Source organism: Delphinus delphis, chromosome 2, assembly GCF_949987515.2.
Source record: "Delphinus delphis chromosome 2, mDelDel1.2, whole genome shotgun sequence".
NCBI lineage: Eukaryota > Metazoa > Chordata > Mammalia > Artiodactyla > Delphinidae > Delphinus > Delphinus delphis.
The window spans coordinates 158,200,847-158,227,388 of record NC_082684.1 but is presented as its reverse complement, the minus strand read 5'-3'; the positions used below and the strand labels follow the sequence as shown (position 1 = coordinate 158,227,388).

At 43.1% G+C, this 26,542-nt stretch overlaps 2 protein-coding genes across 3 annotated transcripts in view; one reads left to right on the top strand and one right to left on the bottom strand.

Moving 5' to 3' along the window:
* The window catches only part of UPF2 (UPF2 regulator of nonsense mediated mRNA decay), a 211,336-nt gene that overhangs the window by 141,851 nt on the left and 42,943 nt on the right, over nt 1–26,542 (top strand). The window lies entirely within an intron of this gene.
* The window catches only part of PROSER2 (proline and serine rich 2), a 42,025-nt gene that overhangs the window by 8,514 nt on the left and 6,969 nt on the right, over nt 1–26,542 (bottom strand). The window contains exon 2 of the mRNA XM_060006038.1: nt 14,223–14,442. Coding sequence (XP_059862021.1) covers nt 14,223–14,360 — 138 coding nt within the window. The 5' untranslated portion in view covers nt 14,361–14,442. The remainder of the gene's footprint in view (nt 1–14,222; nt 14,443–26,542) is intronic.

Genomic DNA, 26,542 nt, shown 5'->3' with positions numbered 1-26,542 from the left:
CAGGTATACTAATTATATCAGTATTTATGGTAGCAAGAAAATGAGAAACCACCTAAAATGTCCAACAATAAAGGTATGGTTGAACAAATCAGGGCACATTCACAGATGGGATATTATACAGCCATTTTAAATGGTGTTTTCAAAAGAATATAATGTTAAGTGAAAAAAAATGCAGATAAGCAAGAGTTGCCTTGATTTAAATATCAATATATGCATACTTCATATATCCACAAATACAAAAAGTACTGAAAGGATAAAATGTCAATAGTGGGGGAAAATGAAGGTAAATAACAAACAGGAATGAGTTAAAAGTCGTTGCCTCCAGTGAGTCGGAAATGGGGGGAGGGGTACAAGTAAGACTAATGCTTTTTATAAACCTTATAAAAGTATTTGAGTCTGTACGATGAAAATAAATTTTGATAAAACAACAGGAAAAAATATAGTGGAAGCAAAGGTGACTATGAGTTGGTCCATGTGGTATAGAATAATGCACTTCATACCGTGATCTGAGAGGTCTTCAAATGCCCACCTGTCCAGGCCCATCACAGAGCCTGCAGTGTCCAGAGGTTTAGAGACTTGTCTTTAGTTTCAGGCACAGTATATACTTGTTTGGGGGATGATTAGCACAAGAACACATGCAAATTTCTCAAACTAGCTTGGCCATGTTAGCTGAATCCTGAAGGAAGTCCACTCAGGAAAAGGGGACTGTCCATGGCATGGGTTCAGTAAATAGGAATAACAGAATATTGCTGGGGAGAGATACCTACCGCATGGCTTAGGTAGCAGAACAGAACACTGCTGGGAAGAGAAGCAATATGTACCTATATACAACTGCTGGGTCATAAGATACGTGTCTGCTTTGGTAGACATAGCCTAACAGTTCTCCCAGGCGGCTGGCCCAACACACACTGGTTGGTGCATGGCCCTGCATGTGGTAGCATCTCCTTCTGATATTCAGTACATTCCCAAGAAGACAGCAGTGTTGAGATTTTTTTCCTCATAATACTTAATTGGCTGTTTGGAGATCCTCTTATGAAGTGCCTGTTCAAGTCTTTTGCCTATTTTTCTATCAAGTTGTCTTTAAAGAAATAATTTGTAGGAGTTCTTTTATGCATACTTGATACAAATCCTTTGTGGGTGTATTTATTGCAAATAGTTTTTCCTACCCAGTGGCTTGCTTTTTCTCTCTGTTAATGGGGGTCTTCTGGTGACTAGTCCTTAATTTTAGTGTAGTACAATGTATCAGTCTTTTCTTTAGAGCTTTTTGTGTCCTATTTAAGACACCACTACCTACTCCATGGTCATGAAGACGTTCACCTGCTTTTATTTATTCTAAAAGCATGGTTGTTTTTAAACTTCCATATTTGTGCTACAATTCATCGGAAAGAACTTTTGTGTATGGTGTGAGGTCACAATTCACTGTTTCCTACACTGATACCCAACTGTTCCAGCAAAACTGCTTGAAAAGACTATCGTTTCTGGACTTCCCTGGTGGCACTGTGGTTAAGAATCTGCCTGTCGATGCAGGGGAGACAGGTTCGAGCCCTGGTCCAGGAAGATCCCACATGCCTCAGAGCAGCTAAGCCTGTACGCCACAACTACTGAGCCTGCACTCTAGAGCCCACGAAGCACAACTACTGAGCCCACGTGCCACAACTACTGAAGCCCACGCGCCTAGAGCCTATGCTCCACAAGAGAAGCCACCGCAATGAGAAGCCCGCGCACTGCAACAAAGAGTAGCCCCTGCTCGCCGCAACTAGAGAAAAGCCCGTGCGCAGCAACGAAGACCCAATGCAGCCAAATAAAAAAAAAAAAAAAAAAAAAGACTATCGTTTCCCCACTGCAGGTCCCCTTGGTTGTAAATCAGGTGACAGGTCATGAGTCCATCTGTTTCTAGATTCTCTTTTCTGTTCATTTGTCTACTTGTCTGTTTGTACAATGATAAAACACTGTTTTAATTATAACATTATAGTGTGTCCCGAGTTTGAAGCCCTCCTGTTTTGCTGTTAAGTCTGTGCTGGCCCTTTTTATTTCCAGTATCAGCTGATCAATTTCCATATACACATAAATATACACACACACCCATGCTGGGATTTTGATTGGACTTCATGGAAGTTCTTCAAATTGAGTAGAACTGATGTCTCACAATATTTTTTCTATCCGTATGGTATACTTATTTAGATTAGTGGCTCTTAAAGTGTGGTCCTTCACCCAGCAGTGGCAGCAGCACCCACGAACTTGTTAGAAATACAAATTCTTGGGCCCCATCTCAGATCTACTGAATCAGAAACTTTAAGGGGTTGGGCCTTCAATCTCTTTCAACAGACCCTCTGGGTAATACTGATGAACTAACGTTTGATATGCTTTGATCCGGTTCTTTATTTTCTCTCAATAATATCTTGTAATTTCCAGTGTAGACATTTTACAGATTTTGTTCTCTCTCCTCTTAGGTATTTGATGTTTTGCGATGCTATTAGAAATGGCATCACTTTGAACATTTTCTAAATGTTTCTGGTCTATAGAAATACAAGATATACTGATCTTGAAATAAGCAAATTTAACAAATTTGCTGCACAGTACTAACAGTTTATCTGTAGGTGCTTTTCAGTTTTCTACATAAACAGTGGTGTCTATAACTGAGAGGTTTTTATTTCCTCCTTTCCATTCCTCATGCCTTTCATTTTCTTCATTCTGCCTTATCGTACCACCAGGGTCCTCCAGTTAGCTGAACAGAAGTGGCATCTTCATCTTGTTCCCAATGTTGGGGAGAAAGCTTTCAATATTCCACCATTAAGTACAGTGTTTGCTGTAGGTTTTTAAAAGATGATCTTCATCAGATTAAGAAAGCTGTCTTCTATTCCTAGTTTGCTAAGTGTGTTTGTCTTTAAAATAATGAATGGGTTTTGAACTCTGTCAAAGGCTTTTTCTTCATTTATTGCAGTGGTTCTCAGCTGGGGATGATTTTACCCTCCCTGGGGCATTTGGCAATGTCTGGAGACAATTTTAGTTGTCACAATTTTCTCATTTATTCTGTTAATGTACTGAAGTATGGTGATTGATTTTCAACTATTAAACCAAGCTTACATTCTTCGAATAAGTCCAACTTGGTTGTGATGTTATTAGCCTTTTTATACAACACTGAATCTGATTTGCTAACATTTTGTTTAGAATTTTTGCATATATATCCACAAGACAGATTATAATTTTCCTTTCATTATAATCAGATTTTGTATGGATTTCCTTTTTTAAGTTTGAACTTAGGAAACAGTGTGCCCTTAGATTTTAGTTCATGGCATATCTTTCTGTTCCACTTCTTTTGAGATTGGGTGGGGCTGGGGGGGGGGGAACAGAGTGATTTTAAGGAAAAATTGTCTCCAGTTCAAATTGTAACAGTTTTGTATTAACTAGATCTCTGTAAGTTTATCAGTTTACATATCTAGCAGTTGTGTAGCCCTTAAGAACTTCAATTTTTCCCTCTAATAAGAGGATCCATGTGAAGGCACATTAGAAAAGTAGCAGGATACTACAGGGGAAAATGGGCACCAGGCGTTCCTTATTTAATACTTGTTATTGAGCACTGAACCAAAGAAGAGAGGAATAGGTTTTAACAAAAGAACCAGGGTTAAAATCTTATAAGTCCTTCATGTCTACAGAATATATGACTAATGGGTTTACACTTAATTCTGAGAACTCCAGGATCTGGCCCTACCTACCTTTTAAATTTATTTATTTACTTACTTACTTTTGGCTGTGTTGGGTCCTCGTTGCTGTGCACAGGCTTTCTCTAGTTGCGGCGAGCGGGGGCCACCCTACTTACCTTTTAAATGTCACTCCTACTCCTCTCCCCTTTATACTCTATAGCAGGGCTGGTAAACTTTTTCTGTAAAGGGCCAGATAGCAAATATTTGGGGCTTTGCAGTCTTAATGGTGGCAACTATTCAACTCTGTCAACACAGTGTGAAAGTTACAGGTGATATGTAAATGAATGAGCTTATTAGCTTTGTTACAATAAAACTTTATTTACAAAAACAAGCGGGGGGCCACATTTAGTCCACAGAGTGGGGTTTGCTAATTCTTGCCCTATAATCAAATCAAATCACTTGCTATTTCCTAGACCTGTTTCTCTGTCAGCAATGCCCATGACTGGACAGCCACATCTCACCTGTCCTTCCTGGTCCAATTTAAATGTCACCACACCTCCAGCCTACCCCCATAGCACCCACTGAATCATGCATTCAAATATCTGAGCATCTAGTAAGCATCGGGCAATGTATATACGAGGGTGTAAATAATGTTCTTGCTGTCTGGTTTAGTTCATCTAATGAGGGCTTCAGACAAGAAAGTAGACAAAGTGGCTATAACAAGGTGACTATGGCGAGTTAGGGAAACATAGTATGGGTGTCACTTCACACTTTTGGGACAGGGGTTCTGATATGGAAAAACTCTGGAGGTGAAATGATTGTCAATAATCTGAAAGAAGTGGGCGAGAGTTCAACAAAAAGGGACCAGGGGTAGTTAGATACGTATTTTGGAGAGATCACATTGGCAATAGTGTGGAAAATAGGAAACAGTATGGACAACTGAATATGGAAACAATTTAGACAAAAGTTAAAAGTCACCTAAAGTAGAGCCATGGTGATGGGAACAGAGAGAAGCAGATGAGTTGAGGGTTATTTAACAGGAAGAATTGACTCTTCGTATAAAACTCTATTTTTTACCGTAGTTGCTCATCACCTATGCATTTCACCTTTGCTGGACTTTATATGTAGAGGAAAGAGCCATGTCTGAGGCGTCTGTGAACTCTGCACAGAGCTGAGAGTTTGTCTCGTGTCCAGGATGCAGTCACTGTAACCACAGTGTCAGCTGCCTCCTCACCATGTAGGTCTGTCTTGGCCCTCTGGCCACCAGCACACGAAACTTTCATAAAAAATCCAGCGATGCTACTCGTTTTGTGATTTTTCTAGACTTATTGCGGGTTGGCAGGTGGCACAGAGCATCCTGCCTCCTCTTTCCTCCTCTTTCCTCTTAATCTAGCCTGAGTCTTGCTAGATTACCCCACGCCCATCATTCAGCACACACCACACCAACCCTGCTCCTCCCAGAGTCACCCTAAGACATTTCGCATTTTTCTTCTCTCCATGCAGAGAAGTTCAGCTTGGTGATTCAACCACCACCATGACAAAAAACCCTGCAAGTCTAAAATGAATAGGGCTCTTAGCATGACAAAGATTCCTCTAGTTAATAATTACAACCACCATGGATGTTGTTAGGGTGACGTGATAATGGTAACAACAGGAACCAAAAAAGTCTTAGCCCCAACTATTTGTTGAAGTAAACGTCTTGGGGAAATAAATTAATGCTCTCTACCCTTTTCCTCCTACTTTGACCTTCCCAACTCAGTGTTTCAATAGGGTTATTCCCAAGATTTTAGATAATCTATTGATACTTTGGCTGGGTATAATGATTTCTCTTTGGTTAGACAGACAGTAGAATTAAATAGGCAACTGACCTGTAACACGCCGTCAGCTTAAGACACACTCCCATTTCCCAATTAAGTGAGCGGCAAAAGTGAGAATGGGGTATATAAACCCCGCACGTCCAATCCAACCTCAAAGCAAGGAGTCCCAACATAATATTTCATTTGGAAAATAAGCTTAGAAAGGGAAGCTCCTATTCAACCATTTTATGTTGTGTGACAAACTACAGGACTCACAGGCTGACAGATGCAACGCGGAGATCAGTCAGTCCAGCTCCCTCACCTGAAGGTGTGAAAACCGGGTGCAGAGGCAATGTAATGACTTTCCAAGGGTCGCACAACTATTTTGTAGAGCAGCCAAGGCCAGAACCAGTTCTCTGCTTGCTTTCTGTTCTGTTCTACTTATTTCCCTTTTTTTTTAATAAATTTATTTATTTATTTTTGGCTGCATTGGGTCTTCATTGCTGTGCGTGGGCTTTCTCTAGTTGCGGCGAGCGGGGGCTTCTACCCTTCGTTGCGGTGCGCGGGCTTCTCACTGCGGTGGCTCCTCTTGTCGTGGAGCACGGGCTCTAGGCACTCGGGCTCAGTAGTTGTGGCACGCAGGCTCTAGACCACAGGCTCAGTAGTTGTGGTGCACAGGCTTAGTTGCTCCGCGGCATGAGGGATCTTCCCAGACAAGGGCTTGAACCCGTGTCCCCTGCATTGGCCAACGGATTCTTAACCACTGCTCCACCAGGGACATCCCCATAAATCAGTTTTAACCAGGCTGGTCAGCGATCAGAGCCCCAGGTCCTGGCAGACTCAGATTCTTGCCTCATCAACTATCCAAGGTGTCTCTCTAGCGTTAGAGGCTGGAGGACAGGCTGGGTGACTTGTTCGTGATCAGCCTGGCCTTGAGTCTTGACCTAAGGGGCAGGGCTAACCATGCCGTGGACTCTGTTGCCTAATTCCCCAAACAAGAAGCTGCCCTCCAAATGAACCCGGACTCTGCCTGTACCTAGGAGAGGAAAGGAAGCAGAAACAGAGAAAAGCTGCAGTGCCAAGGGCTGGTGAGCCAGGAGTTCAGGGCCAGAAAAGGGGCACGTGGCCCTTGGCTGAGACAGTTCTGTCTACACCTCTATTCCCAGGAGATGGTGCTGCTGCCTCTCTCAGGCAGGGACGTTAAAGAGGAAGACGTGGGCCTCGGGGAAGAGGCAGAGCCTGAAGGGCAAGGCAGCGAGCACAGGCACATCTATGGAGCCAGGAAGCAGATGAGAGGTTGCCCAGGGCCTAGGGCAGTTGGAGGGAAGCGGGGAGTGACTGCTAGTGGGCACAGGTTTCTTTTGGGTGATAAAGATATTCTAAATTTGGTTGTGATGATGGCTGCACATCTCTGTGAATCTACTAAAAACCACTGAATGGCATACTGTAATGGGTGAGCCACAGGGTATGTGAATTACATCTCAATAACGCTGTTACAATACATTTAAGAAAAAAAAGCAAGGCAGTGGCCCAGTGGCCCCATGTGAGGAGGGAAGAGAGCTGGCACCGTGGCCGGGGTGGCCCCTGCTTGACCACTGGTGCTATTGGATGAGAGAATTGCTAACTCAGTTCCCAAAGAACTACGCAGAGAGGAAATGAGGATAAGAAAACATAGCAGCTTTCTTGGAAAGGGGTGAATGGAAGAGAACGAACATTTGTCCCTATTATTTGGAAGGTAGTAGGCTGACAGCAGAAAAAAATTTTTGTAATTCCTTTCTATCAATGAAGTTTTTAATGAGCCAATTTGGGATGTGGAATAAAGGGAAGTTCTTTAAGGCTACAAATCTCCTGATGCTAAAAGAACGGTCTAGAAAACCATCCCTCACCTGTGCTACCCCACCTACCATGCTGACTGCAGGGGATGTCTACAAGCCTCTCAGGGAAACACTGTTTTGCTTCAAGAACTTGGGAGTACATACATTTCTACCCTAATCTATGTATTATGATGGTGAAGAAATAATTTCTAATGTATTCAAACCAGAAAATTCAAAATGCCAAATCTACTGCCGTAACTGGAATGCACACTGAACAGGTCTCCCGTGAGGAGGAGGACAGAGTCCCAGACTGGGGCCATCTATCCTCTCCTGCAAAGATGACAGCAAAATTGTCCCTCTAGTCCCAGTGGAGCTCTGAGAGGAACATGGTCCTGGCTGGGTGACCAACTCTTAAAACAAATGCGACCAGCAGTGATAAAAGTCAGTGATCCTAGACATACCTATGGGAGTACAAATGTGTGACAGGAGATTAGTTTTTAGGCAAATGGCAGAGAGGAAAAAACCTTTGTTTGTTTGGCTGAACAAAAAAGTCGAGAAGGCTTAAAACACTCACTAAAATAACCCCCACCTAAAAAAGCCACTGAATTAATTCAGTTCTTAGGCTTTTTTTCCTTTTGTTTTGCTTTTCTTTTAAACAAAGAAATTGGATTTGACAGCAGATTAAGACAACAGTGGTAACTCCTTGTGAAGGAGGAAAAAAAAAAAAAGAACCAGCAGAACTTATCTGTATCTTCAACGAAAAATAAAAAGAAAGAAAGAAAGAAAAAAAATTTTTTTAAATAAATTTATTTTATTTATTTATTTTTGGCTGTGTTACGTCTTCGTTGCTGCTCACGGGCTTTCTCTAATTGTGGCAAGCAGGGGCTACTCTTCGTTGCAGTGCACGGGCTTCTCATTGTGGTGGCCTTTCTTGTTGTGGAGCACGGGCTCCAGGCACACGGGCTTCAGTAGTTGCAGCATGCAGTCTCAGTAGTTGTGGCTCGTGGGCTCAGTAGTTGTGGCTCACGGCTCTAGAGCACAGGCTCAGTAGTTGTGGTGCATGGGCTTAGTTGCTCCGTGACATGTGGGATCTTCCCGGACCAGGGCTCGAACCCGTGTCCCCTGCATTGGCAGGCGGATTCTCAACAACTGTGCCACCAGGGAAGCCCAGGAAGAAAATTTAAGAAAGATTATGATGGCTAAAATAATTTCTTGAGATGAGTCAAGATGTCTTAACCCCCAACTCTCCCAGGTAGGTGGCCTTGGGTATTTGTTCAGGCAGAATGTGAGTTGATGGTCACATTCTCTTTCTACAAACACCAAAATGATCTCCCTGACACTTGAGCAAGGCTTTATTGACTTAAAAGCCCAAGGTGATGAGAGACGCCCCCCATGAGCTGAAACACAACGTAGGGGCAGTGAGAAGAAAAGAGGAATCAGTGTCTTCTGTGCTTCCGACCCCCCTGTGAATGCCACGCTTTACTTTGGCAACCTCATAAGAAAGACCATAAGTGCATGTGGCCTTTCCCACGGTTTCATTACAAGGGCTTAATTAGGGTTATTTCTAACTAGTCCCTGTTGTAATTTTTCACTATGGTTAACGTAAACCTCTACTTGTGGCCGGAAAGAGACACAGACAAGCCCGCGGGGGATGAGATATGCGAGCAGTTTTGATTACAGATGGAAAGAATCATGGCTTTGAAGGACAACGCTGGGCTCCCTGGCCGCCTTAAACTTCCCTGAACTGGCAACGTCATAAAGCGGTCCCGACTGAGAGGGAAATGCCTTAAGCGCGTGGCGTCGTGCGTGAGACCCCACATAAGCTTGTCACACGTCCCAGAGTTCCGCGTGGCTGTCGTGTCACTAAACTGTGAGTTCCCGAAAAGATTAAAACCGAGTTTTATTCCATCACCTATCCAATCTGGTATGTGGGAGGCATTTACTGCATGTTTACTGAATTGAACTCTCCTCAAAGCAGTTTAGCTTTGTTTTAAAATAGCTGCTCTGTCCAGGAAGTTTTGGGTTCAATCTGGGGAAGGAGCCAGAGCTGAAAGGACAATGTGGTTACTACTGACCAGTCTGCTTCTCCTTCCCACGCCTCTGTTCTGTGTCTTCTCCTTGAAATGTCTGGCGACAAGCATGTCAGATTCCTAGTGTCCTGCTTAGACTTCAGGCGGAGCCAGACATGGAGACAGCTTCGCCCCCGCTTGCTTTACCTTCTTCTTCCACGACTGACAGGTGAGGCCAAACGACCTCAGAGGCTTTGGAGAAGGAAGGGGTGATCAGGAGCTGACGACCGCTGTCTGATCACAGGCTTATTATGTGACTTGAGGGCTGTAAGATTTGTCTGCTGAGGGACCAGGCAGGGTTTCAAGACAGTTCACTGAATATCAAATCTCCAAAAACAATGAATTTGGATCATTGGTTTTGCCCAAGTTAGAGACAAAAATGAATAGGAAGTATGCTTGGGGACTTGGGCTGTTTCCAATCCACCTTCAAAGTGGCACACACATTATGAAATTTCTTAATTCCTGTGGGTATTAAGAGCATCCCCTCTTTTCAGCTAGTTAAATCATATTCTTCTCTGGAGGAAGCTTCAGGGTGCCTGCCGGGCAGAGCAGGCTTCAGACCATGTGCATAAGAAGAACCTAAGGATCCTGGCATGAGGCAGTACTGGTCCCTGGAAGTGCACCCCGGATGTTTGATGAGATGTGTGTCTGAGATATTGGCCTTAAGAGCTTAAGAATATGTCACCTTATACCCAAAGCTTCCTTTGTCCCCTTAAAGAGCCAACATTTATGAATGTCTCTAAATCCTTCCTGAACCTTTTATTTTGAATCCCCATCACCTCTCAAGGTGGTAAGTTCCAGAACTACACTACCAACTGTACTGTACTGAAGGTGTCCTTCTTACAGTTCAAAGGAAAAAGAGACCCTCTTAGTCAAGTATACAAGGATTTGGCCAGTTTGCTCTTTTTAAAAAATATTTATTTATTTATTTATTTATGGCTGTGTTGGGTCTTCATTGCTGCGTGTGGGCTTTCTCTAGTTGCGGTGAGTGGGGACTACTCTTCGTCGCAGCTTCTTATTGCGGTGGCGTCTCTTGTTGTGGAGCACGGGCTCTAGGTACGCAGGCTCAGTAGTTGCGGCATGTGGGCTCAGTAGTTGCGGTGTGTGGACTCAGTAGTTGTGGCTCGCGGGCTCTAAAGCACAGGCTCAGTAGTTGTGGCGCACAGGCTTAGTTGCTCTGTGGCATGTGGATCTTCCCGGACCAGGGATCGAACCCGTGTCCCCTACATTGGCAGGCGGATTCTTAACCACTGCACCACCAGGGAAGTCCTGGCCAGTTTATTCTAGTTCTAGCTATACATTTTGCTAGAAAATGTTCAGAGGAAGAATTCCTTACAAGAAAAACAATACACGTACACAACCACAACTAGCCTCTTGAGCGATAAAAAGTTCACATACTTCATCCTCCTAGAACAGCCTGGGTCATGACGGCGGCCATGTGGATAGCCACAACAGTCCTACCTAAGCAGCTATTTTAATTTTTAACTTGTACTGCCTCAGGAGAAAGGTTTCTAAAAAGCAAAGATCTGTCATCTTCCAGGCCACACTTCAACTAGTGTTTAAAAACTTTACAATACTCTCATTTAACTTTAGGCATTAATGTTTTATCTTCTTTTTAAAAATAACCGTTGCTTAAAAGAAATACACACTTCTATAAATTGGAACTATCTTTTACGTAAAGAGCCCTCCAAGGGGTGCATTTAATCCCATACAATCTGGAGGCCTAAAAACACTGTTACTGACAAACCTTTTATGAGGTCAGGGAATAAAGAACAGGGAGTAGGGAAAATACTACAGTTGACTGTCGTTCTTTAGAGACAAGTCATAAAAAGACTGAGGATTTAGAATAAAAACATATAGACCCTCCCCAAATTTAGACTCCCTTCTGGTCAAAGAAAGACATTCAGAAGGCTACTGATAAGAGATGGATAGATGGGAAAGCATAGATCCAAACAGGATGACGGGGCAGGATGGAGTGGAGTTATCCTCCACCTGGGGCTAACAGGGCACTCACAGGAGCTTGTACCAGTAATTAGGAAGCACTGATTAGATGCTGGGCCTTTCATCTCTATAGGTAACCCTTGAGAAAGAATTATTATCCCACTCCCCACCCCCCTTTTAAACTAATGAAGAAAATAACTAATGAAGAAAGTGATTAAGTTACTTTTCCCAGGTTCCAGAGGGAGGCACAGGTGAATTTGAATGTGGGCATGTCTCCAGTATCCTGTGTTTATTACTATCCTGAGCCAATTTTCAGGATACTGATTAGTATCAGTAAATAAAGCAACTTGCAAAATGCATACGGATTTCTGGGAGGACTTAAGGGAAATTATACACGTCTTGGGGAACGTCCTTCTGATCTGTACTCGGCTCCACTGTGGAACCCGCTTAGCGCAGCACTAAGGCTCACGAAGCCCTTCCAGCACAGGCGGCTCACAGGCATAACGCTGTGCTCACCTCGCCCGTCCTGACCTCCTGAGATTTACAAACGTAAGAGATTTATAGTCTTTTCTCTCTTTGAACCTAAAGATAATTCTCATATCTTACCAAAAAATACGTCCGTGATAAAAAGTTTTATAATAAACCATTTCTCCTTGTGACTCCGGAGCTGAAACTTAGTAGACCTCGTTTCAAAGAAGAGCTTTTGCCTCTGAAGATGAATTCCTGGGTCTGACATCCTGACAAAGAGTCAAAATGATGCCTATTCTCCAAATCTGCCAGGTGATGGAATGGACACCCCACCTGCCTAGACAGACACTCTGTGAAGAGCTGTATTTATAGGGTGGTCTCTTGTAAACTCCCCGAATTCATTTCACAGTCTTGCTTCTTCTAGTTCAGACATCTTATAGCTGCTCTGGTGCCTTCGGTCCCTCTAAAAGGCTCTGTTCCTTTTCTCCTACACCTTCGTGGTAGGGAGTGTGATGCGCCCCGCAGGTCACCCTGGGGATGAAGGACCTGGTCCCCCATCTGTTGGGAATGCTGCTGGCAGGCGGCCCTCAGCTGTCAGTCCCCTTTGGGGACGTCTCCAACTGAAAGGAACTGTCTTGTCAAGGTCGTGCCTCCCTCCAGGGATGTCCTCATCCCAGGGCTGATGGCAGAGTGGGTATCCAGGCTCCACTCTCGGCCCAGCAGCGCCAGGGCCTCCTGAGGAACAGCTAAGGCCTCTGTTGGGTCTGCCTCACAGCCCAGCTTCTCTCTCTGCCCAAACCCTGCTTCCTTTTCCTTCCAGATGTTGAGCCCAGGAACAACCCTAATAAGCCTCCTGTGCTGTAACGTTGTCCATCTCAGAGTCTGCTGCCTGGGAAGCAAATCTGCAGCCAATTCTGTCAGGGTGAACCACAGCCACCAGACTGCAAGCTCTGCCTCTGTCCTCACCTCCGAGAACAGTGCTTCAGTATTTGAGCAAAGGGATAAATCACCTACATAGAACAGACGGAAGGCAGTCCTCCATGGACGGGTTTGCCGAGCTCAATCAAGTCCTTTCTGTCTTTGGAGTATGAGTTTGACCCACCGCAGAGGATGTGGTGAGGGTGGGTATGAGTTGGTGCATGTGAAGAACGGACCCTATATGACTACAGTGGAGATAGAAAAGTAGCGACTTTCCTGCCCAGAATTCAGCGCACGTGACACACCTGGGGTTATGGACTCTCCCAGGAAGAGACAGAGAACAGGTATTGCTTCAGCTTTCTATCAAAAGAGGCCATGGTACAAAGGATGTTAAGAGATTTGCCTCAAGTTCAATAAGAAAATGAAAGTGAAAGGCAAGAAAATAATTCGAGCACAGACTCATAACGCACTATACCCGTTTCCTCAGAGACCGAGGTCATCTGACGACCATTCTCGACTTTATTCCCGCCCCCGCCCCCCACACAGGGCAGCCCTTTAGACTATGGTTCCTAAGTTATCCACGCCATGTTTTAGAAATACCCTCTACATCAGAGCAGAGCTGCTTCCTAACTGTGCTTTGGAGAACAGACTCCACTAATGACTGGAGTATTAATCTGTATGTCTTTCTACCTATTCTTTTAACATATTCTTTAAATACAGTTTTTAAATTAAAAAATTAGTCCCAAATTCTCTATTCTTAAGGATTTATAGATTCTCAGATATTCAGAGAGTAATTTGTAATATATTTTTCCTTTGGCGAATCAAATAATATTTGTTACATACTTACCATGGTGATTGAAAAAAAGAAAATATGCAAGTAGGAGCCTATAAAATTCTATTGTTACTATTAACTGCCCTCTGTACACTTCTTTCTTATGTTCAGCATAGCTGGGGTTAATTTTACGGATTGGTGTATCTTTAGAAAATTTGTGCTCCCATTGAAGATGGGCTGAGATGAACAATGGACCATTTTTATTGAGATCCAAGGTGGACTCTCTCCTGTCCTTCCCTCTATGAATATGAAGGTCTCCATCCTGAAAGGTGAATACCCTGAGGGGTGGGGAGGGCCAAAAGATCTTCTCTTAACTTTACAGACTTTTTGTGAAAGTTCCCAAAGCTTGTTGACACTTACGTAAAGGTCTGGATGCCGAGAGAAAGGGATAGGAAAGCATTTATATTTGCAAAGGACTTAAACATCTGTTTTAAAGTGAATTTGATGTTATCCTGTGAGGTGTTTCCCTTCTTCCAGTCATTGGACCTGAAAGGCAGGCGCCCTGGCCTGGGCTGGTGGCCACCTTCAGGCACGGCGTGCTCTGGGTCTTAGCAGCCAAGTTATCACGGCTCTGGATTTTGTGCAAAACTCAATACGATTCACACTGAAATGCCGCTTCAGAGAGCGAGTATTCCAAGACGTCAAGCTAGTTACCCCAAAAGGATGTTGTAAGATACTCCTGATAGGGGGGCGAAATCAGCCAACATTCAAGCACACAGAGCACCGGAGAAACAGGGACTCACCCGAGTGAGACTTCTGGAACGAGAGCTGCTGGCCCGACTCTCCAGACTGCCCCCTCTGCTCAGGCCACTGAGCCTGCAGCCGGGCAACAAGTCAGGGTCCATCTCCCAAGAGTCTGACTTCTGGTGATGGACAGGCATCCCCACAGTAACCCCGGCCGCTGGCTCAATCACAGGAAGTGGGGAAGGGGCCGGTGTCCCATGCCCAAGTAGTGGGTCACCTCTGGAGGAGTAAGCACAAGGTGACAAGGGTTAGTGAGCTCAGACAGCGAAGGCCTCATTCCCCCAGGACGAACAGGCGTCACGAGATACAGTCGGCTGGTCCACAGCCTCGACCGTTAGGACTAAGATGATCAGGACCCCCGAAGTCAACTTGTTTGGTGATGCTCATTTCCATTTCTCCATTTCTCAGACTCTCCTTCTCCATTATGAAGACGTAAGAATTATTTTTATTTTATTTTTTATTGAAGTAGAGTTGATTTACAATGTTGTGTTAAGTTCTACTGTACAAGCAAAGTGATTCAGTTATACATACATATATATTTCATTTTATATTCATTTCCATTATGGTTTATCACAGCATATTGAATATATCAATATTTCCCCGTTCTGTACAGTAGGACCTTGTTGTTTATCCCTCCTATATATAATAGTTGCCATCTGCTAACCCCAAGCTCCCAATCCATCCCTCCCCCACCCGTCTCCTCCTTTGCAACCACAAGTCTGTTCTCTACGTCTGTGAGTCTATTTCTGTTTCGTAGATAAGTTCATATATTAGATTCCACATATAGGTGATATCATATGATATTTGTCTTTGTCTGACTGTATGATCATTTCTAGGTCCATCCATGTTGCTGCAAATGACATTATTTCATTCTTTTTTATGGTTGAGTAGCAGTAAGAATTATTTTTAAGGAAAGATGGGTGTACTAAAAATTTCTTTCGTGCTGAAAATTTGATGAAATAATGTTCTGGCGCTGTCCTCTGCTCTTCGGGTCTGTACTTTCACGCTCCGTCACACTCAGACTCAGGCTTTCCCTGTACTGCTTATAAATTCTATTCTTTTCTGCCTCAGACACCACAACATCATGGTTCCTTTTCCAGCCTCGTTACAGTTCAGAGTTGAGGTAAAGTGACAAGAGCTAACAAATTACTAATGCAAGTTTGGTTGACATCTCCGAAATTCCAGACTCTTTGGAGGCCGTGATACTACTGCACTTTCTACATAAAATGCTAAGGTCCCATCAGTTAATACCATCGGGAAGTTCATGTTCCCACTTTCAGGAACAAGGACACTGAAACTGTCCCCCCCGAGCCCTAGTCTCATACAGTCCTCTGACTGTTCCAGCAGGAAATTCAGCTCAGCCCCTGAACAACAGACAACTGAGTTCAACAAAACCTTCCAGAAGACTAAAGAAGGCTAGTAGGGAATAAGGGAATATGCCTCCTGTCCATTACATATGACCTGATGTTACAGCAAGTGAGGAAATAGATGCTCACCCCTCCCTACACTGAAAGCACCACCAGGTGGCCTTACGAGCCCCTAAAGAATCCTGAGGGGCACGTGAGCTAAAACCACCATAGGTGCCGTCTGGTGGGGGCGGGGGCGGGCAGTGAATCTTCCCCTGACAACAGAGGAAAGACGGGAAGCGAGGTACTGATTCACCTCCAATGAGGGACCTGGGGGACCGTGTGCTCGGTGGGGCAGGACCTGGAACTTGGCTCCGGATCTGTGCAATGAGACAGCACATGGGACCCTCCGTGGGGCGGAGGGTGGTAACTGACTATACCATCCGAGAGCGCGCCTTTCTCCTGTGCTACTAGCGTTTTAAAAGCTCTTCTGATGCTGTAAAACTGTAGTGTTTAGACTTCTACAAATTATTCCCTTGAAAGAAGATGAGGAAGCTAATCAGAATTCTCCAGAAGGCAGAGTCTGTTGGGGAGAAAGTGGAAACCTTGGTTCAATATCCTTCACAGGCTCGAGCTGTCAGTCTTCTTTCATCTCTTAAGGAATTGAGAACGAGGGGCTCCCTGGTCCTAGTTCCCCAGGAGCCAAAAATATAGAATTCCATGGGTGAGCCACTATGGGGCGTGGATTTCTGAGCGGGGGGCAAGGTCTGCACTGGAAAGGGGAGAGCGTGAGATAAAGAAGCAGGAGCAGATCCGTCTGACAGAGCGGCCAGAGCCGTGAGTCTGTGAGGTCATGACCACCCCACAGTATCTAGTCTCCTTTCCCAAACAAGGGCTCACTTTCTGTGTTTGCTAACAGTGCACTTCAGAAAAGGGAGGCCAGGGTCAGACTAAGAGGGCTCCATAGATGAAGAAACCGACTTCTCCCAGAGGGCGCAGAGCAGGCTCACTGCGGGGGGCGCCACAAGCTAGCACCACAAAGGGAAACTAGAGCCGCGTGTGCGTGTTTCTGTTTATTCTCTTGGGCTTCCTGTGTTTGTTGCTCGGTATTTACTAGTAACAGCCTTTTCTGGTAAGGTTGAAGGTCACAAGTGATCTACAGTCTTGGTAAATCTCTGTCTGCCGAGCATGGCCGGTCAGGGCACAGCAGCCATCCAAGTTGATGGTGCTCGTGGAACTGGTGGAGCTAGTGGGGCAAGTGAACCTCCAAAGTGAGTGCACTGGAGCCAGAGAGGAAGGAAGCTCCTTCTCTTCATCCTCCCCTGTACATTCCAGAAAGACCTAGAATGGCCTGGATGGAAGGCATCCAGCCCTCCTCCCACTATCACCCCACTCCGTCAAAGTTCCAGATGGCCACAGTCAGGTCTGCAGAGCAGCCCAAGGAGCTAGGTCCTTCCACTATTCACCAAACCCCAGAGATGAGTCATCTTGTCAAAGACCCGTCCTGAGGCACAGTGGCTTTCAGCCTCGTCACACAAACAGCTTTGGGGACATCTTTGACACCTCCCTGTCCCCTGCCACTCACAACCAACCAGCTGCCCAGCCCTGTTGATTTCTCCTGCCCCATGTCAGTTGGATCCACTTCCTTTCTGGTCCCCCTCCCGAGTTCAGGACCATTTTTACCACATCATCTGACTGTTCTTGCTTTTTCCATTTTGGCCATCATTTTGCTGTATTCTTCTGCTGGATTAATCTTGAAACACCACTGTGATGTCACCACTCTCCTAAAAGCAATCACCTTCAACCCACTCCCCACGGGCTGCAGAATCAAAGTTCGTCCTATCAATCAATCCTTGCTTCACTTGGAACCCTATATTCCTTTCTAGTCTTAGCATGTTTTTCTGATGTTTACTGTTCTCCTCCTTCCTATGGGGCAGATTCCAGGTACTAGAGAAAGACCGATGGGTAAGAGGCATCTCCTCCCCAGAGGAACTTAATCCAGCAACGGGTCAGAACCAGATCTACTGAATACATCTGTGGGGGTAACAGCTGAGCATGTGCATTTTAATCAAGTTCCACAAGTAATTCTGCCACATGGCGCCAACTCTAATGGAGGACGGATGCATCACCGTGTCCAGCGCCAAGACAGGGCACATGGGAGCAGGGGGAAGGTGCCCATACTCCCCAGGAGGGCTCAGAGACTTTCAGAAAGGCCAGCAATAAGAGATGTTTGAGATTTCAGGTTTAAACAAACCATGCTGGGCATTCCAAACACAGAAGGAGAGTAAGCAACACATGGCCTATTTGAAAAGTCGTGAGTGGCTGGGGTGAAGCCCTGAAATGAGCTAAAGCACAACACAGAATGAGCTGGAAAAGGGAGAAAGTGCAAATAGAGGCACACAGAGAAGTGGACCCAAGCGAAGAGGGACTTGAATCTTGAACTTCACCCACAGGTGATGGGGAGCCCTGGAGAGAGGCAGCATCACATTTATAGGTTAGAAAGATGACTCTGGCAACAGTTTGGGAGGGTGACAGCACCAGGGGGAGAACCTAAAAGCAATCAGGACAAGCGATTTAAAAGAAGGAGGAGGCTGCTCAGTGTTCTCCGGGACACATTTTAGAGTGTGGAAAGAGCTAAAGGACAGAACAGAGTCTAGTATACTTCCATGTGTATAGGGAAAAAAATGAAAAATATCTCTGTTTATGCTTTGATGTGCCTAGAATCTTTCTGGAAGGATACACGAGAAAAATTCCAACAAAGGCTGCCTGTGGGGAGGGAGAAATGGATGGATAGGAAGTAGCTGGAATCATTACAGTAAAATCAGACAAAGGAAAAGAAGGGAAAAGTGAATTACTAGAAACAAAGAGGAGTACTTCAAAATGATAAAAATTTTGATTTACCTGCATGTACCTCAAATATAAATAACATGAGTTAATAAACGCACCATTATAGTGGGAGATTTCTGCACACCACTCTTAACAATAGATAAATCCAGCAGACTGGGAATAAAGAAGATTTAAACAACACAATTAACAAGTTTGATCTAAGCGACATTTACAACATACTAAGTGAAGCAACTTCTTTTTCTTTTTTTTCTTTTTTTTTTTTTTTTTTGCGGTACGCAGGCCTCTCACTGTTGTGGCCTCTCCTGTTGTGGAGCACAGGCTCCGGACGCGCAGGCTCAGCGGCCATGGCTCACAGGCCCAGCCGCTCTGCGGCATGTGGGATCTTCCCCGACCGCGGCATGAACCTGTGTCCCCTGCATCGGCAGGCGGACTCTCAACCACTGCGCCACCAGGGAAGCCCGAAGCAACTTCTTAATACATATTTTTTCATGTTCACATAGAATACTTATGGAAACTGATGGCATCCTGGGCCAGAAATCAAGTCTCAGCAAATTTCAGAAGACTGGTGGTATCAGAAAACACATTATTTTACTACAAAGCAATTAAATTAGAAATCAGTGACCTAAAGATAATCAGAAGAATCCATGTCGTTAGGAATTTATATTTCTAAGTAACTCTTAGAAATATTATTAGAAAGTAGAAAGTATTTAGAACTACATGATAATAAAAATACTGCATATCGAAACCTGTGGGATGTAGCTAAAACATCACTTAAATGCTTACAGTGTTAGAAAACAAGGCTGGAATTTAATGAACCAAGCAAGTAACGTTTAAATTAGAAAAAAAACCAAAAGAATAAACACAGAATAGACAGGGTAAAAAAAAGAATGTGAAATTAGATAAATAGAAAAACATACAATAGAGAACTAAATTTCAAAATTTATTGTTTTGAAAATGCTAATAAAATTGACAAACTTTTGGCAGAACTAATCAAGAAAAAATAGACAAACAATATCAGAATGAAAAGGGAAACATAAGTACAGATGCCACAGGTATTGAAAGGGGGTATTATAAACAATTTTATGCCAGTAAATTTGAAAAGATAGACGAAATGGACAAATTCCTAAGAGAAGATCTCCTTAAAACTAACACCACGAATAAAAGAAAAAATCTGAATAGTAATATAATCATTAAAGAAAATAAATCATTATATAAAAATCTTACAACAAAGAAAACAGCACATCCAGAAAGTTTTACTAGAGAGTTTTATGAAACATTCAAGGAACAAATAACTCTAAGTTTACACAAACTTCTGCAGAGAAGAGAAAAGTAGAAACAAACTCATCTCATTTTGAGGGTATTAAAACCTTGATGCCAAAACCCAAGAATGTATAAAGAAGAAAAAATTATAGGCTGCTGTCATTCATGAACACAGATACAAAAAGTCCTAAACAAAATTATTAGTAAGCTGGATCTAGAAAGCAAATAATGACCAAGATGACTTAATCCCAAAAATGCAAGGTTGGAATAACGTTGATTTTCCAACATACAGTACAACATTAATTGATTAAAGGAGAAAAGTCATACAGTCATTTCAATAGATGACAAAAAGCATTGGACGAATTTAATATTATGCATAATTTAAAAATAAACTTCACAAATTATGAAGAGAACTTTTTAAATCCAATAAAAGATATCCATAAAAATGATAGCAAACATCATATTTGATGGCAAAATATTAAAACCACTCCCATTACCACCATCCCATCCTCTATTCTATATTGTATATTAAGTCATAACCCACATATAAGGCAAGAAAAAAATGAATAGGGATTGAAAAGGAAGATGTTATTATTCACATATAATTACAGTCTTTGTAGAAAACTCCAAAATTCTGTCAAATTATTAGAATCAGTAAGAGTTTAACAAAGTCGCTGGGGATAAGCCAATATAAAAAAAAAATCAATTTCTATATACTAGCCACAAACAACAGCTAAAAAAGATACCATTAAAAATAGCATAGGGCTTCCCTGGTGGCGCAGTGGTTGAGAGTCTGCCTGCCGATGCAGGGGACACGGGTTTGTACCCCGGTCCGGGAAGATCCCACATGCCACGGAGCGGCTGGGCCCGTGAGCCATGGCCGCTAAGCCTGCATGTCCGGAGCCTGTGCTCTGCAATAGAAGAGGCCACAACAGTGAGAGGCCCGCGTACCGCAAAAAAAAAAAAAAAAAAAAAAAGCATAAAATTGTACTTTCATGGTGGTGCAGTGGTTAAGAATCTGCCTGCCAATGCAGGGGACACAGGTTTGATCCCTGGTCCAGGAAGATCCCACATGCTGCACAGCAACTAAGCCCATGCACCACAACTACTGAGCCTGTGCTCTACAGCCCGGGAGCCACAACTACTGAGCCCACATGCCACAACTACTGAAGCCCGTGTGCCTAAAGCCCGTGCTCAGCAGCAAGAGAAGCCGCCGCAATGAGAAGCCCGCGCACCGCAACGAAGAGTAGCCCCTGCTCACCGTAACTAGAGAAAGCCCACGTGCAGCAACGAAGACCCAATGCAGCCATAATTAATTAATTAATTAAAAATAGCATAAAATAAAGCTGCATATATGTATATATACATTATATTACTTGGGAAAAGATTTAACAAAAGATGAACTCCAAGAATAAGCAAAAACAAGGTAAACATTTTACAATGGAATACTGTTCATCAGTCAGAAGCAATCAATTGGACGATGGTGTGGATGGATCTTGAAATGTATGGAGTGAAGTTATAATTAGAGTCTTAGCACAATCCATGTGTATACATTTAAAGCACACACAGCCCTGTATTTTACATCCATAACCAGGAACACATCCCAGTGGTGCGGATGGGTGGATGGGGGCGGGGCACACATCGACTGTACTATAGTCTACACCTGGTCTGCTCCACCACACTGTTTTCTTACACACCTGTTACTGCCTGAAAAACAATAAGGAAGATTTCCTGCAGGTTTGAATAATAATGATTTATCAGATCATTTTATCACCTGGGAAACTGTGAAAAGTCCAGATCTCAGGAGATGACACAGGACAGATGAGTTTGGATTTAAAGAGAGAAGCAGAGGAGACACCCATAATCTAGAAACCCTGGGGCAATTTAGGAGGGAAACGCTGAAGGCGGTCTGGCTTAACTAGGAAGGAGAAACCCTGAATTTAAACTTTTCTTGGATCATAATTTAGCTCAAAATTAGCCAGGGAAAGGTTGACCAGATCCAATTTACCTAAGAATCTAAACTGGAACAAATAGATAAGTTCCCTTACATTCAACTACTAAGCTTTCTCCCACTTGGTGGGGGGAAGGGAATCGCGTCTTCTGAGACTTAGATTCCCTGCAGACATGCTAAACAAAATCACAAGGGTGATTATTGTCTTTGCAGTTCTGAACACGAAGGGGAAAATGATCCTCCTTAACCAAGTGATGTGGAACTAATTTTGCTTAGCATGTCTGCGTTACACTTTAGAAAGAGAACTGCTCCAACTCACAGCCAAGGCAAACGCTTCACAAAAGAAAAGGAAGATTGGGTCTTAGGGTTCTGAACCCTGTGGGCTATGATCCAAGGCTTAGAGACCCCGACTCCTGTCTAGACACCACTATGAACCACCACAGCTACGGTACAGTCAGCAGAAGCACAACTTAGCTGGGAAAGGAGAAGAAATGAGCTTTTTAAAAACACCCCCTTCCCATATTGGGCCATCCACAAGGGCCAGACCCATGTGCAAACCTACATCCCACTCTTTCATCATCTCATTCTCCATTCATAGGAACGTTGGGGAGATTTGTTCCCAAACCTAGAAAAAGAATCTTAGGACAGAAATTACCTTGAAGACTATATCCTGAGAAATCCCAATATGATGATTTAACGGCCAAGCCGCTTTCAAAAAGATATGTTCTTCTTGACATTCAAGGACATTAAAAATGAAGGAGCTTCCCCGTGGGAACTGTTTCTGGGTCATCACAGCTCATTACCACTCATGGGCTTTTCCTATGGTTAAGCAGTGGGCGAAAGTAAAGAAAGAGCTATTTCTCATGGAATGTACACAATCTTAGATGAAATAATCAGAAAACACAGAATAGCCATTGTTGGCCTTAATGCTGGCAGCTCTTGACAACCTTTGTTTGTCTGAACATGTACTGATGTACTTTGCTCTGATTTACACAAACAAAGAAGACAGGGGTCCTACTTTTATAGCTTTCTATAGCTTCTATAGTTTTCTGTCTAGTTCTCTGCTCATTCCTGTTTTTATGGGAGTGATGTGCATTAACAAAAATGAGTTTTAGGGTTTCCCTGCTGGCGTAGTGGTTGAGAGTCCACCTGCCGATTCAGGGGACACGGGTTTGTGCCCCGGTCCACATGCCGTGGAGCGGCTAGGCCCGTGAGCCGTGGCCGCTGAGCCTGTGCTTCTGGAGTCTGTGCTCCGCACTGGGAGGGGCCACAGCAGTGAGAAGCCCGCGTACCGCAAAAAAAAAAAAAAAAAAAGTTTTATAATGAGAAATTACCTAGAAAATGAAGCTGTAATCGATACCAAGACTCTTTTATACTGTTTTATTAACCTAATCCATAAGTTAAAAGGAAACGGAGTCCTGATATTCTTTCTTTTCTACTATTCAACTTAATTACGGCTTGAATAAAATTCTTAGACTAATCATTTCATTTCTCCCCCTAAAAATAATTTATAGATGAACTCCATAGAAATGATTGTGCTCTAGTTATGACAACACACCTGATAATGCAACACAACTCTCAGTCCCACCTCCCATTTCACACATAAAGGACAGTCTCTGGCCCCTCCCATCCCTCTCAGTACCAAAGATGCACATTTAGACCCAAATGTAAAGAACTGACCTGGTAGGCAGGTAAAAGTTGTTTGGGGTCCTGTAGTTCATTTTCTTCCAAGTTTTCTGCCCTCAAAAACTTTGTTAAAAATAAAACAGGGCTTCCCTGGTGGCGCAGTGGTTAAGAATCCGCCTGCCGCCAATGCAGGGGTTTGAGCCCTGGCTGGGGAAGATCCTATATGCCGTGGAGCAACTAAACCCATGCACCACAACTGCTGAGCCTGCACTCTAGAGCCCGTGAGCCACAACTACTGAGCCCGCGTGCCATAACTACTGAAGCCCTCGCGCCTAGAGCCCGTGCTCCACGAGAGAAGCCACCTCAATGAGAAACCCGTGCACTGCAATGAAGAGTAGCCCCCTCTTCCGCAACTAGAGAAAGCCCGCGCACAGCAACGAAGACCCAACGCAGCCAAAAATAAAGAAATAAAAATTTAAAAAATAATAATAATTAAAAAAAAAAGATTCAGTGCAACATTCACCAGTGAATTGCAAAGACCTAATTAACCTTTCTGAAATCCTGGATTCCTTTTGGGACCACAGGCCTATCAAAGTGGGCACCGTTTTTGTTTTCCTAACCAATCCTGCCAAGGAGCTGTAAGAACATAGGGCTTTAAAGTGTGTCTGGAATCTGGCCTAACCTTGTCTCTTCACACTTATTGCCACAATAGGAACCCTTTTATCCAGCCGAGTCTCCTTCATGCTCTGCTCGGGTGTGAGCCACGTTTGGACTGCTTCCCCGTCCCTCTCCTCTCCATCCTCAAAGCCTGGCTCATGAACGATGGCAAACCCCATCTAGTCTTCCTTCAGAATGCTGCCCTTCGCCTGGCTCCTCCAGTACTGCTTACTTTCCACGACTTTTTAACCACATGATGCCACCTTTGTCCCTCTGATACAACTCATCACATCAGATTTCATTATGCTCGTAATTCCTTTTCCTCAGTTAGACTACTTGCAGGCAAAGCTCTCTCTCTCTTTTTTTAAAACTATAGCCACAGGATTTTGGAAAATATTCATCCCAAAATATTGACTTAGTATTTGTTACTTAACCAAAATTTATGTTTTATTTATTTAAAAAAAAATTGTATGGAAGTACAGTTGCTTTGCAATATTGTGTTACCTTCAGGTGTACAGCATAGTGATTCAGTATTTTTTGCAGATTATATTCCATTATAGGTTATTGTAATATAATGGCTATAATTCCCTGTGCTATACAGTATATCCTAGTTGCTTACCTATTTTATGTGTAGTAGTTTGTATCTGTTTATCCCATACCTCTAATTTGTCCTTGCCTTCCCCCCTCTCCCCTTTGGTAATCATGTTTGTTTTCTATGTCTGTGAGTCTGTTTCTGTTTTGTATATACATGCATTTGTATTATTTTTTAGATTCCATGTATAAGTGATATCATATAGTATTAGTTTTTCTCTGTCTTATTTCACTGAGCAAATACTCTCTGTGTCCATCCACACTACGTCAAATGGCAGTATTTCATTCTTTCTTATGGCTGGGTAATATTCCATTGCATATATACCATGTTTTTTTAATCCAGTCATCTGTTGATGGGCACTTGGGTTGCTTCCATGTCTTGCCTATTGTAAATAGTGCTGCTATGAACACAAAATTTATATTTTAAAACTCTAAAACCATGAGAGTATCCTTAAAACAGACCTTTGATGTAGAAGAAAAGTTTGAACACGTAGGAGTCGTTTCAGACATGTTAACCTTGTTGCAGTAAGTGTCCTTTATCCTTCTATCATATTCAGAGACCAAAGCCTTGAAATTTATGAGAAATTACTCTCAGTCAACCTTTATATTCCAATCAAGGGCAAATGTGGAGCAGGAGGGGAGTAACTTTAAACACAAATAATGATCTGTTAAAAACTTGGCACCAATAACATCAGACACACTAAGCCAGTAATGCTTCCTGATATTAACATGTGATAAGTATCAGGATGAATGCACACACGTGTACATCGACAGGTGTAACCATGACCAACATTAACTTCTAAAACGGGCCTCTACACAAATAAACAGCTGAAGTAAAATAAATAAGTAGTAACTATTCTTTAGTATGGGCTCTTTCTCCATGTGCAGAAAACAAAAGCCTTGGAAAGAAAAGAATGCTTCCAAAAAATACTCACTAAGCAAACTAGCAAACTAGAACTGGATCCCAGCACAGAACATCAAAGGGAAATCTTTTTCAGGTGGAGGCTGGTTGTTTCTGGGAGAGCTGGGGGCGGAGGCTTAATTTTGTCTGGCGTTTTAAACGGTTGACATGGTCAATGGTTTAGCATTCCTTTTCCTTCGCTTTTTTCTCTGAATGGTTTTTTCCCTTACTTCTGAAAATGTTTGCTGTAAGAACTTAGGACCTTAAACTCTTAACTGGCACTCGAGGGTATTAAAGACAAACACTTCAAAGGCTGGTAGTTTTACTTCTCCAGAAGAATTAGCATGCTTTCATTTAGAGGTTTTTTTTTTTTTTTTTTGGAAAAGCTCTTACTGAACAATGTAAAAAACAAGGTTGGTTTCAGATCTTCTCAATTGTGAATATTTTCAACTGTTAATAGGAGGCAGTAATTAATTTACTTAAGGCAGCATGCCACATGAAAGTAACTGATTCGCCTACTCATAAGCAAACACTTTCACAGCAGAGGCCTCAGCCAGGTAGGCTGGTTAACAGGCCCCAAGGGAAGACGTCTCCCACCACCAGTGTACTACCACTGAACAGAAGCTTCGGAAATCAGATTTTCCCAACGTAAATCCTCACCCGAAAAAACCCTGACCAGATTTGAGTTTTGTTACTAATAACAAAAAGTAATAACCCAGGAAGAAGCAAACAGAAAAGCATCAACAGGAGGAAAATCTAGTTACATCTGATGAAATGTTTGCAAAGGTAGACACTTCAAATTTTGATTTTTGGCTCATTTAAAAAAAATTTACATTCTGTATGCATACTGCATTTCTGGATTGTTTAACAAATTTAAAAAAAAAAATCAAAGGAAAAGTCCCAGGTTAAGTTGCTCTTGTTTCGTTAAACAAGCTTGTGTGCTTTCTCTTTATTTATTCAGCAAATGTCACCAGAGCACGCACTAGGCCCTACTCCGGGGCGCTAAAATGTAGACCTCCTTACTTGTCGTAACAATTATACCTTATTGTTTTATAATGCTTTTTCTTTCTTCTGAGAAGCTCAAAAAAATTCTTAGCTGAGTTTTTCATTCCTCCTCACAGCAAAAATAAAGCTGACCGA